The 13513-nt window shown below is 44.1% G+C and overlaps 1 protein-coding gene across 3 annotated transcripts in view; it reads left to right on the forward strand.

Annotated features, from left to right (window-relative positions):
* The window catches only part of RUNX1 (RUNX family transcription factor 1), a 150359-nt gene extending 140408 nt beyond the window's left edge, over positions 1–9951 (forward strand). For 2 of the 3 annotated variants that reach the window (XM_042867812.1, XM_042867814.1), the window contains 2 exons: positions 4866–5027; positions 7411–9951. In XM_042867812.1, the coding sequence (XP_042723746.1) occupies positions 4866–5027; positions 7411–7904 (656 nt within the window). In that variant the 3' untranslated portion in view covers positions 7905–9951. The remainder of the gene's footprint in view (positions 1–4865; positions 5028–7410) is intronic. The other variant, XM_042867813.1, reaches the window with a different exon arrangement.
* Positions 9952–13513: the final 3562 nt, after the last annotated feature.

The raw sequence follows: 13513 nt of genomic DNA on the forward strand, positions 1-13513 counted from the left end.
ATAGTGATAGGAGAAGGGGGAACGGTTTTAAACTCAAAGAGGGGAGAATTGAGTTAGATGTTAGGGAAAGTTAGGCACAGCTGCCCAGAGAAGCTGTGGTGCCCCATCCCTGGAGGTGCCCAAGGCCAGGTTGGATCGGGCCCTGGGCAGCTGGTGGAGGTGTCAGGGGTTGGGGCTGGATGGGCTGTGAGGCCCCTCCCAGCTCAAACCCCTCTACCGGGCTGCGGGGCTGTGCGAAGCTCTGTGCGGGCTCCGTGCCGGGCTCTGTGCGGCTCCGCACCGCCATCTGCCGTCCGGGCCCTGCCCAGGCTGCGCTGCCTTTCTCCCCCGTCGGGAAAGTAGAGCGCCGGGACCTCCAGCAGCATCCCGACAGGAGGAAAGTGGCCTTATCCCGAGTCTCACACCGGAGCTCTCGTTTCGTTCAGCTATTAAGCGTTATGCAACGTTTGTACAGTTTAATTACAAGTTTTTAAAAGGAGCCGAGCACAACCTTTTCGTGGCAATAAAACATGACGAGGCATGAAAGATGGTTCCATGCTTTCTGCTTAATAGCTTGTTAGGCATGAGGCTGGAGGCTGAAGAGCTAGTGACTAGGCAGCAAGGTGTGAATTATTGCACCATAATTCTCGCCCTGGAGTGCTTTATTGCAATTAATAACTGTTTTCATGTTTTTAAATACATTTTCTCACACCATAAAAAGCAGAAATGGAAAGTACTTGCTAATGGGAGAAATACTGGGAGAACTGGGCACAGCTCATCGACCGGAGCAACCTCTTTTGTGCTATTCTGATCTGCTTTAAAATGATTTTGAAGCTCAAATACAGCGTGGGCCCGCAGCTCCGTTGTTTCCCTTTGTTGAAGGAGCTCTCCCTGCAAATGATTCAGAGCAGGGAAGCGACTGCCCTGTCTTGTCAGCATATCTTCACCTGAATAACCTCAGCCACACAAACCCATGCATTCAGTTCCTTGCAGTAGTCTGTCCACTTCTGAGAAATATCTGTATTTGGAAAGTAGAAAACAGAAAGGAGCAGTAGACTTAGGAAGGGCTCATTGTCTTCTTTTTTCTTTTTTCTTTTTTTGGGGGGAGGGGGAAAGCGAGGGAGTAGCCCAGTTCTGTGGCAAATTCAAACCCGTTCCAATTCAATTTAGGATGAACCAAAAGCTGAAGAAAAGCAGATATCCCAAAAAAATACAGCACTCACTGAGAGCCCTAATCCAGACCCTGCTAAGGCTGTTGGGAGTGCAGCCCTTGCCCCTACTGGGAGCTGAATCTGCCTCTCAGTGCTGAAATGCTGCCATAAAGATGCTACTGCCTGGAGCATCTCCCTTATGAGGAAAGGCTGAGTGGCCTGGGGCTGCTTGGCATGGAGGAGAGAAGACTGAGGTGGGATCTCATTGCTGTAAATATCTAATGTGAAGGAGTCAAATGTATGGGGCCAGGCTCTTCTCAGTGGAGCTCAGCAACAATCAGCAATGACTAATGGGCATAAACTGAAATACAGGAAGCTTCATCTGAACATGAGAAAGAACTTCTTTGAGGATGACAGAGCACTGGAACAGGATGCCCAGAGAGATGGTGGAGTCTCCTTCTCTGGAGATACTCAAGATCTGCTTTCCTGTGTGACCTGCTGTAGGGAACCCACTTTAGCAGGGAATTGGACCCAGTGCTCTCCAGAGGTCCCTTCCAACCCCTACAATTCTGTGATACCTTTCTCCACTTGTTATTAAACAGTCCTGAGAGAGATGCTTGGGGTCAGTCAATATAACCTGCTTTAATGTGTGTGTAACATAATATGCTGTATTAACATTGCTGAATAGATTGCTTGATCAACTTGATGTCAAAAAGCTGATCTTTAGTATCTGATAGCAAATACAAGGACTGGGAATACAGGTAACAAGATGTAGAATTGATTGGTAGAACTTTCTTTTAAGAAAGACTTAATGGGATTGTGAGATTAATGATGGGGGTTCTCTGGTTGGCTGTCACCAACCCCAGGGGTTGGTAATGATAGCAAATGGAGGAGGTAGGTCAGGTGCCCTGGTAGTCTCTCTCTGGATGTTAGCAGACATGTTTGGTCCATTACTCAATTTCTGGTCTGGACACAACACAAGGTAATTGTAGTACCACAGAATGAGAAGAGATTGTATTTTGTTCTGTCCACACTTAGTAAATCTGTGACAAAGTCTTGCCTCCCTTTCTGCCACTACAGCTGCTGCTGTGGCTTTTCCTGCATCTTCTTACACTGTTAGTGTGCTTATTGCACCAGGGGCTGTGTTATGAAGCAGGAGTCATGCTGAGCAAGGTACAGGACAGACCCATAGCCCTGTCCTGAAGAGCAGCAATGGAAGAGACAAAGGAAAAGTGAAGGGTAGAGGTGCCCTGCCAGTTAATGGAAGTTGTAACAGAAGGGAACAGTCAGTGTGTCCTCCCCCAGGCTGACAAACAAGGGTGGGTGGCAGCGACTTCTCCCCTCTTCCCTTCAGTGCTGGGAGCTGAGGACCTGCGAGCTAGTGATAAAACATTTCCAGTCAAAGGCACTCAGCTGCAAAACAAACAAGAACAAATACTGGGGATACGGCCAACTTGGGATGCACTCCACAACTCCTCACTTGAAAAACAGCTTTCCCGCCACCACAAAGCAGGGAAAACAGGAGCAGTGCGGAGTGCTCTCCCTCCTGACAAGGCAGGAAAACAGAGAGGCCATGGCCTCAGTGGGAACCTCCTTCTGCAATGACAGCACTGGGCAAAGCCCTTGGAGAGGGGTGGTGGAGAGCAGTGTTGGCTCCCACAAGGCCTCAGGCAGGGGACTGCCTCTGCGGAACCTCCACACTGGGCTGGGTGTGTTCTCCAGCACACGTATCATGGCTCCAGCACTCAGCAGAGCTCCTGAGTGGAAATCAGTGGGACTGACACCAAAGAAAGGGAGTCACAGAACCATTAAGGTTGGCAAAGACCTCTGAGATCCCCCAGTCCAACCACCAGCCCACCCCCCCACGCCCACTGCCCACGTCCCTCAGTGCCACATCCACACGGCTCCTGAACACCTCAGGGACGGTGACTGCACCACCTCCCTGGGCAGCCTGTGCCACTGCATCACCGCTCTGAGAAATGTTTCCTAATATCCAACCACATTTAATTAGCCCCATTTTAGAAGTAAAATACGTGTGGGGTCAGGCCATTACAAAGTTCACTGTTCCAAAGCTTTGTGGTATTTATCCTAACGCTACCCCTAGAGACTGAATTCCCCCGTCTCTTTCCCTGTCATCTTTAATAAGCAATGGCCATACATTAACAACGAGGTGATGTTACAGCTCCGAACATAGCAGGCTTTGTGCCTGTGCCCTTTTGTTTGTTGCTCCTAAAATCCATTTAATCCAATTGGATGTTGCTTTTAAAACAACGTGAGTCAACTGAATCTATTTTTAAGGAAGTCTGCCTGAAAAAAATTAAATATTAATACCTGATTTTGAACGATTTGGAAAATCTTTAGTACACCTTATTTTATTCTGCAACTGCCTTTGCTAGCTATTTTTGAAAGGCTCCGAGTTTTGTATAAATCCTCCTTGCAAAATGGGTGAAACAAACAAAATGTAAAACTCATCTCCATAAAGCACAACAGAATAATAATTTCCAGATGGGCTTTCTGATGGAAGATCAAAGTCCTTCATCTCAGACTTGGGAAATTTCCCTTCCACGCTGGTATCAGTTTTATCTCAATGCAGTCTGTCCCAACATTGGATTCTTTCAAAAAGACAATTAGCTAGATGGAGCTGCGGGAGACTGCGCTTAGTGCTGAAGAATATGGAAAAAGATTTTGCTAAAAAAAGCAAAAAATGTTGTGGGTAGGCAAAGGGAGGATGAATCTTTCTCACTTTGAGTTGTGCAATAACTAGACATTTCTATACACTCAAAAATGCCAGTTTCAAATGCAAATATTAAATAAGCAAAAGAGGGCTGTTTCTACATTGGTGCAACCAGTTTGGACAAACTCCCAGCTATGCATCTTTGATTTCAAACATCTCGAGGCTAGAAAATAATAGCTTAGTGGTTTTCCATATTTAAGTAAATGTTTTATGCATCTATGCAGTTTCAGATTTTTCTTCCAAGAACCAGAAGTTTCTCCTGAAAGCCTGTACACACTGGGCATCTGCATTTTCAGCTTAGCAGTTCCAGAGTTTGCGTAGGGGTTCCTGTTTCTGAAGTTCAGTCACTGCTAATAGGTGCACCCATACCTCTGAGTTTTTTCTGTTTGTTATACATAATAAGTACCAAAAAAAGATGTACAAAATACCTCTTCATTTAATCCAGGCTGAGATTTTCAAAAGGTGGAGGAAGTCAAATTCCCCCAGTCCCATTCCTCCAATTAGGAATCTGCCTTCTGGAGGAGATGAGCTTCACTCCCTCTCTCTGTCTCTCCCACGCTGGCACATTTCCATCTTGTTTTGCGCTCTCTACTTGGAAGCTTTCACAGAAGCACTCCTAGTACAGTATTTTTGTCTTCATGGTGCCATGCAGGACGTGTCTTTCTGGCAAAAAGGGCTGTGACTGCACAGCCTGAAATACTAATGGAGCTCAGTAATGAGCAGGTTTTTCACCCGGCAAAGTCTTTTCCCTGACCGCTTTTCCCAACGACATGAAACAGTAGAAAGCTTTGCAAGAAAAAAATCAACCAGTCAAAACTCACAGATGTACAACTCGTATTTGAGGAAGCAATTCATCTGCAGGTCTCTTGGCAAAGGGGATTATGGAACCGAAAAGTAATTGCGTTGCCATTTAAGCTTCTACATCCACCACGTGGTTTGGTTCACATCTTGGATATTGTTTTATCATTCAAATCAGCCTATAGGTCTCTTTCTCATTGCAGACACAAGGCAAGTGCAGCCATCCCCGCCGTGGTCCTATGACCAGTCCTACCAGTACCTGGGCTCCATCGCGACTCCCTCGGTGCATCCTGCCACACCGATATCGCCTGGCAGGGCCAGCGGCATGACGTCCCTCACCGCAGAGCTTTCCAGCCGCCTCTCAGGTGAGCCTCTGCAAATTGTTGGTGCTGGGTTTCCCATGCAGTGATCACTGTGTCCTCGGGTGCTGCTGCAGCTTTTCCCTGCTGCTGGTGAAGCATATTCTGAGCTTTCTGCAGAGAGCCATCTCAGCTGGTTGACTGGGATTTGCGCAAAGAGTGAAGAAATGAGGTTTGGGTCCCAACATAGTGTTCTCAAAAGAGAAAGAAACAGGAGAAAGTGGCTACTTTGAAGATGTCTGGAACTATAAAAATAGTTGAGATAGAAGAACTGTCATATGAATGCCACAGACTGGTTCTGTTTCCTTCCTTCTCTCAAAATTCAGACCAGAGTACAACAGATTATGGGTGGACATGCTGCATGCAGGATGGTGTTTTTTGACACGTTAAGTGTTGCGCTGTACTGTCTTGTTACATCTTTCTGAAATAGTACTGCAGGGCTTTACAAGCCAGCATAAAAATACAGCTTGAAAGTGAAAGCTACCCCCCTGGTTTGCACTGTGCTCAGCTGACCATCTGCTGACTCTAACCCCCACATATTGAACCAATATATGTGTGTCCAATAGCAGAAAATTTCCTAAAATGAATGAGAGACATATAATCCAACTTTGCACATGGCTTTCTCAAAAAGCATATTCTTTGGCCATACATATTGCTCTCATTTGAATAATCAGGGCAAACTATTTCATTAAGGATTTTACTTTAAAAAATCATGTTTCTTGTCTAAACAAACAGCCAGCTGGAGGGTTTTTAGACATGGTGCCTCAAAAGACAAAGGATATCAGACATACTTAAAACACCTTGACATTAACTTTTGTTGTCTTGCTTTTTGCCAAAGTAGGCAGAAGAAGCCCTCCTCTGATGAGTGATGTGTCTAGGCAGTTTTAAGAAGTTTGATTTCTTTCTCAGGAATGAGGTGTGGAAGCACCCTTTAATATCTGGCAGGTTGTCAGATGTCATCTTTGGCCTTAGCCACCCTCAAGCTCCTACCACTCCACACCATGGTCTGTCTTACCGTGTTAAATCTAATGGTGCGGGGGTTTGGGGGAAGGAAATGTGTTCGAGGGTCCCACTGATCTTCCAGAAGTCAAAAAGACAGAAGGCAAACTGAAAAAGGAAGCATACCACATGCGTCAGAGCTTTTCTGAGAAATTCATATAAATTCATCAAAGAGTGCTGGCTGTGCAGTTGACGAGCTTTCAGAGCTTGGCGCTGGAGTGTGTCTGCTCTAGCTTTAAAATTGGCCAGAGCCAAGAGCTTTGTTTTCCCTCTGCTTCTTCTCATGAGTATTTCCTTCAGCGTATGGCTCCTCTTCTGCAGACTCCACACCTTGTCTGGTGGAAGAAGTTGTCTTCTGGAAACATTTTTTCTTAATTATGATTGCAGTAATTTTAATCACGCATAGCTGCTAGCTCTAGGGACTGACACCTTCCATTAATCTGAGTCACAATGAAGATCCTTTCTAGAGAAGCCATTGTCTGCTCTGCTTGTGTAATCTGTGCTCGTCAGAGGAGGAGATGGTGGGACTGGGCGTCTTTTCACTTGTGTCAGACAAAACAGAGCATAATTTGGCCATCCTATAAAAACCTTTTTATAAAAAGCTCACTTAGGATGAGAAAGATTTCTAGTACAATTGAAAGGGGGAAAAAAAGCCCAACTCCCACATGTAGCTTTCTGCTTTCAAAAGGCATTGCTGTTGTTATCCCTTCTTATATGCTTACTAGAGCCAAGATTTTTGGAAATCATAACAACTATGTAGACACTATATGAAGACCCACATATAAAGACCTCAAATGAACCTGATTTTTTTCTGATTTTGGTAGTTTCAGAAGTCAGTGTAGAACTGTGTTGCTAAATGCTAACAGCTGGGCTGAGCCTATGTGTGTAGAACTCGCCTGTGTATTTTGAAAGGACAGTGTGTGCTCCAAGGAGCTTCCCGTTTGAGTCAGAAGCTGGGAGCAAGGAGAGACTACACAGAAGCTGAACAATTTGTATTTAGGTCCTATCAGTGTCTGTGGTGACTCGTGATTCTAAGCAAGAAGACTGAGATGTGTATCCATGTTCCCCACCCACCTGCTGAGGATGAGGGCACTCTGGAAATGTAAATTGCATGTGCTGTAAGATCTCTGTGAGCAAGCACGTACACCTACAGAACATGGTGAGAGCTTGGCACTCCTCTTTAATTGCTGCTTTACTGCAGTAAATCCAAAACATCCAGACCTGTTAGCACTGTGTGTTAGAGATGGGGTGCGGGATAGCTCAGTTCTTTCCGTGTCAACACTATGTTAGTTAATTGTGGAACGGGATTCTGATGTTGATAATTGCCTTGCAGAGGTGCATTTCTGCTCTGCCAGTTTGACAGTCTCTGCTCTCCTTTCCTGCAATCCAGGTGCTTCTGACTTGACGGCATTCAGTGACCCCAGAGTGGGGATTGACCGCTCCTTCTCCGCACTCCCTTCCATTTCTGATCCTCGGATGCACTACCCGGGAGCGTTCACCTACACGCCAACTCCCGTCAGTTCGGGGATAGGGATCGGTATGTCTGCTATGTCCACAGCCACCAGATACCACACTTACCTCCCACCTCCGTATCCTGGTTCCTCTCAGGCCCAAGGCAGCCCATTCCAGACCAGCTCACCTTCGTACCACCTCTACTACGGAACCTCCGCTGGGTCCTATCAGTTCTCCATGATCTCAGGAGGAGACCGGTCCCCCCCGCGCATCCACCCCCCTTGCACCAATGCTTCCACAGGATCAACACTCCTCAACCCCAACCTTCCCAATCAAAGCGATGTGGTTGAGGCGGAAGGGAGCCACAGCAACTCCCCAACCAACATGGGTACCACGGCAAGGCTAGAGGAAGCGGTTTGGAGGCCATACTGAATGCATTTTAAGTAGTCGTGGGCCAGGACTAACGTGCTTTCGATTTACCGATGTCCGTAGGTATCCCATAAACACCTGTCTTGCTTATGGGCCCTGCCATGTTCATACATCACTTCCAGAAGCAAACTCTCCAGAAGTCAGCGGTCCCAGGAGCAGTGGCATGCATTGGGCCAGCTGCGTGGCTGGTGAAGCGATGCCACGCCAGCAGGATACCCCCCAGGGGGCTGAGCTTCTGGAAAGGAGGACATTCAGGTTGGTGGCCTGTAGGTAGTGAGGGTGAGTAGGAAGATATCCAGGCTGTTTTCAGGCTTGTGGCTTTCAAACATGCCCAGGTTTGAAGGTCTCCACAGCCCTAAAGAGATTTTCAGTTCACTTCTGTTCTTAAGACTTAAGACCCAACAGAAACTTAACGAGTTTACTGCATCTTATGGACGTATTAACTATAAGGAAGTATAGGAAGATTCTCAGAGGGAAACTGTGAACGCTTCTGTTTTAGCAATGCTGTGAATGAGAGGTTTTATATGTTGGACTTCAGTTTTTCCTTTCCTTTTTTTTTTTTTAAACGACATTGTGTATTCTGAAGAATATGGAATTTTTTATTGCTGTTTTTTTTGTTGTTGTTTGTTTGGGTTTGTTTATTTTTTTTTAAGGATGCAACTCATCCTGCTTTGCATCTAATTTGTTTAATTTCTCTTGGCACCTTATAAATCGCAAAAAAAAAAAAGAGATTTTACTTTTTGTTGTTGTTTTAATCACGCTTGCTTCTTTCTTGCTTTGTCAACTGAAAGAATCAGCCCCTTTTTCAATGAGTTAATTTAACTTTTTTTCTCTTGGACTTTTTTTTTTGATAGAACGGCTACAGCCTTGGGTCATTTTCAACTACTGTACTACTTTGATGATATTTATGCTTGATATTTAGACTTTTCTTATTTGTTGATACTATTATTATTTAAGTATGCCTATATTAAAAAGATCAGCAATCGCCTTTTTTGGTAGCAGCCAAAGTCGAATTTGTCACATTGAAAAAGGCTGGAATAACGATGGGTAAAGTGACCTCCTAATTACCTAGAAATATTGTTTACAGTTATCTCCCTTTCATTTTACTCAGCTAGGTGAGTCCAGAGCCTCAGAGCTGTTTGTTTAGATGCCCCACTCCCACTGAAACAATTGAGGCATCAAAGTCCCCATGAAGGCACTGTGCCTTTCCCCCCAGCGGAGTCATCTCTCCACACCCCTTCCGCGTTTTTCCTTCGTCACCAGTGGTGATGCTCAGGATCAGTACTCAGGAGGTACTTATAAGGCAGTCTTTTGTATTCCCTCAACTATGTAAGTCCCCACACAGCCCTGTTCTGCGCTGAGCTTCCCTTGGCTTCCTGGTAGAGGCTTCATAGTCTTTCAAATCAAAAGCCAGCACACAGTTAGCGTGGCAGGAGTGAAGTGAAGAAGACTGATATAATCAGTGTGAGACTTGCTCCCAGCTCAGTGGAGCCAAGATTTGCAGTACAAGAGCCATGTTTGAGTGTACTGGAAAAGAGATCAATTTGTGCATCACAAAATAGCTCAGGCTGAACAGAGTCAAGTTCATCTGGAAAGCAGGCCAGCAAAGAAGGGGCCTTAATGGTTCTTCCATCACTATATATTGAGGGAAGAGGAAGGAGATTTAAAATCTGTGCACAAACTATTTGGTCCTGTAGCAAATATGCACAGCTTGTACTGGGAGCATGTTAATACAGTCGTCATCATTGCCCATCGTTACAGCACAAACATATCAGATGTCACTGTAAAGTTTATGGCACTATTTTATTTGAGGGTTTGGTCTGAACGCAGCTGTTGTACTACTCATTAATTACAGACTGCTGATGTTGACAAGTGTGCGTTCCAAATGATCCGATTATTATTTAATGTACTTCTTAAATGAGTGAAACAATTGCAGGTCAACTCAGAGAGTATTTGAAAGCAGGACTTCAGATCAGTGTTTGATGTTTAAAAAAAAAAAATATGAAAAGGATTCAAATTAAAAAGATCCTTGGCTGCAGGCAGCAGAACAGCTGGACTTATTTAAAACCATTTGTTTTTCAAGTTTTCTTTTTTTTTTTGTATATGATTTTGCTTCTTTGTTTGAGTCAGATGCAGTAGCACTTTGGTATTGAAAAGTTACAAACTGAAGAACTTGCATTGTCAACAAGGTCATCTTTGTGCAGAAAATAGGGGGTGTTTCAAGAGATCTCAGCAAAATTTCAAAATGGTTCTGCTAAAATATATACGTGGCCTCATGCTTTTGTTTAGCGTAATGGAATTTATCATTTTCTAGAGTTTGCTCTGATCAAAAAAGGCAGAAAGCATCAAAACCAGTATCAGAACAGTTAAAAATGCATTTTGGAAGTATGGAGACCTTGCTGAATACGGAAATAGAGAGACCCTACCCTTGCATAGTTGGAATCTCACCTCATCAGTAGCCTAAAAAAAAAGTCCTCCCTCACTAAACAGTAGCTCTGTTGCAGAATCCATTTTACACATTCTCTCGCACTCGCCGTGCAGTTCAAATCCCCATTGACCACGGCTTTCATATCTGCCTTGTGACTGGACCACCCAAGCGCATAGTACTGCGAGTGGGAACCCAAAGGTGAGGGTGAGGAACCGCAGAGGAGCCGCACAGGGCACAGCTGCTCCCACATCAGTCTCTCCCCACATCCACGACTGCTGTCTGCTGAAGCCTTAGCCTGTTTTAGCCCATAATGTTGTACTATTCCCTCCTGAAACTAAATTGATGGGAAGGTGAGCCCAGTCTGCCGGCCCAGTGGTCAGGCCTAACGTTTGACGTTTCTTACGGCTACACGTCTACTTTCTTCACACCTGCCCTGAAGTGGAAGTTTAATTTTAAACTCCCTGCTGTGAATGGTTTGAGAAAGTGTGGAGCTGGTCGCAGCACAGCACTTTGTGTTTCTGAAACACAACCAGAATGTGGGGTTTCCCACCTCGCCCACCATCACTGCCAGCAGCTCCTGAGTCAAACTTCTCTGTGCACACCAAACACAGAACAACGCAGTGCTCCCCTTACAGAGGAACATCTGAGTTTATTATCCCGTGCAATTAGTCTGTTTAATCACCGTGAGCTACAGTGTATTCACACAAGTTCTTATGAGACACCACAGTTCACTCAAATCTCTTTTTATAGCCATCCCCTGCCCCGCTCAGGACAGCAAAGCTCTCTGAGGCTGTAAAAACTCTTGTGTCATTCCTCTCATATCTAAACAGCACTTGGCAGGCAAAAGGAGGACAGCTAGGTAAAACACTTCCCCCATTCACATGCCTCCAAATTATAGTGTATAAGTATATATTTTTATATGTAATATATATATATATATTTATATAGTTTTATCATCCCAGTTGCTGAATGGAATAGCACTGTTGTGCTTCCCTTTGCAAGTCTCGGTCAGCAGAGTGCCTTAGGCTCCTTCCCCTACCGACGTGCAGTAGTTGATGGCAGTCTCTACTATCAGCTTGTGTGTTCCTCTCACAAGACACAGCTTGTTGTCCAGAGGCAGCCTCATCCACCAGTTCCAAAGTAAACACAGGGCCGACCGCCTGTTTGCATAAAGACCCCTTACTTTGCTCTCAGCGTTTCTGCTCACTTGCAGAGTTCCCATTTGGCTTCCAGAGCAAAGTGAAGGAGCTTTAGTGCAAGAGGAGGCAGACGCAGGGAGCGTCGTTGCTACTAAGGATTTTACTTGCAGAATTATGCCAAATAAACTTCTGGAAAGGAGAAAAACGGTTTCCTCCAAATGGCCCACAGTCTTTGTCAGAGTGTTCTGAATTGCCTGCACTCTTGAAACATTCATTACTGCTTTCTGGATGACCTTCTCCATTAATGTATTTGAAGATTCAGGATAAGTGGATCATTTTCAATTCGGGCAAAACACTTTCTTGTTTTCCTGCATCGTAACATTCTTGTGTTTTATTTTTGTTAACCTTGCTTGGTCAGTACTGATCACTTGGCATTTTTCTCCGTGTCCTCAGAGGGTTGCATCAACAGAGTTACTTGTATTTATGTATGTAAATAGAGTTCAAAAGCTTCACAGCAAAATATTTAGTGCTTGTAATTACTCTGCCTTTTTTTTTTTTTTCCTTTTCGTTTTCCTGTGTTTTTAATGAACTTACCTTTGTTTGCTTAAATACTCTAGTGAGACTTATTTCTTTCCAAATTAGTTATTTTAGGCTTCGAGATTAACTACATTTTATTCACTTTTGTAAACAGTTATAGCATGGTCCCTATCCAACACTCTTCACTTTTTCTTTTTTTTTTTTTTTTTTTTTTTTTTTTTTTTTTGTGGTAGGGGAGAAACGAATGTGCAAAAAATCTGTGGGTTATTTGTGGTATCCTGGGTGTGACAGTGACACGCTTTTCTTTCAAACACAAACTCAACTTTCAGTCCGAGGGGGTGGCATGGCAAGTCAGAGGGGAGGCCTGGTGGGAGACGCGCTCCTATCAGGACGGCATCAAAGTGTGTTCGTTCAGCATTTACTGGATCTGTTTACAAACCAGATGCTGCAGCATACTGGAACAGTCACATTTTCCTTTGACGCTGTCATGCTGAACATTTCCAGAAGGGGAAACTACCAGGTTTTGGAAGTTTGCTTTTTTGGTTTTTGATCACAGGGGGATTTTTCTTCCGGGGGTGGGAAGGGGGGCTGCTGTTTTTTTGGAACCAGAAAGGAAAAGAGAATAGAGTAGATTTTTCCCCCACTACAGAAAGTCTCCAGATACCACGTCAGAGTAGACTCTTGCTGTACATATGGATGGCTGTGTCCAGCTCCACGGGAAAACTCATTACAACTAGCACGCAGAGCAGCTGGACTGCTGCGTTAGTTTTAATGAAGACTTTCTTTCTTTCTTTGTACCACAGTTTCCTCTGTAAATTCAGTATCATAATTAGTGTGAATGACAAATAAAACGTTTGACAAGTATGTGCGTTGGCCTGGTGCGTTCTTTCATCAGGGAGAAACCGACTATCACAGGAAAAGTACCCATCAGAGAACGGTACTGAGAGTGTATCACTCACAACATCAAAAATACATTTCTGTGGGTTTTTTTTTTTTAATCTATTTAATGCTTTTTTTACATTAAATTGACGTTTTTCTCATGCAGAATGACCTGTCTTGCTATCCAATAGGACCATCAAAACAAGACTCAGATGAGACTTTGCATGTACAGAGGCTTGGTAATTGAACTGTATCTCCAACGTCTTGATTAAATTCTTCAATGGTCTAAAATCTCCTATATCTGTTATTTTTCTTCCTTCATTTTATGCTTCTTGGGCTGGATCCTCTTTGATATTGATGAGTTGAATCTTATTTTTAGGAGTACCAAAACAGTTTGAAGTCATGCTACTTTTGAGATACACTGTTGTTTTTTTCCCCTCTCTTTAAATAAATAATGGAACAGTAGTGTCAATGAAACATTAATAAGGGAGAAATCAAGCTTTCAAATAGAGAAAAAGAAGAGTCAATAATGAAAGTTCAATCTGAAAGCCCCAGTATCTACACATAAAATCTTCTAGTATTGGCCTGACAGAGTACATTGCATCATATTGAAGAAGTTTTCAGTAGTC

This window comes from Lagopus leucura, unplaced genomic scaffold, assembly GCF_019238085.1.
Source record: "Lagopus leucura isolate 7727_CA_CO unplaced genomic scaffold, USGS_WTPT01 Super-Scaffold_100001, whole genome shotgun sequence".
NCBI lineage: Eukaryota > Metazoa > Chordata > Aves > Galliformes > Phasianidae > Lagopus > Lagopus leucura.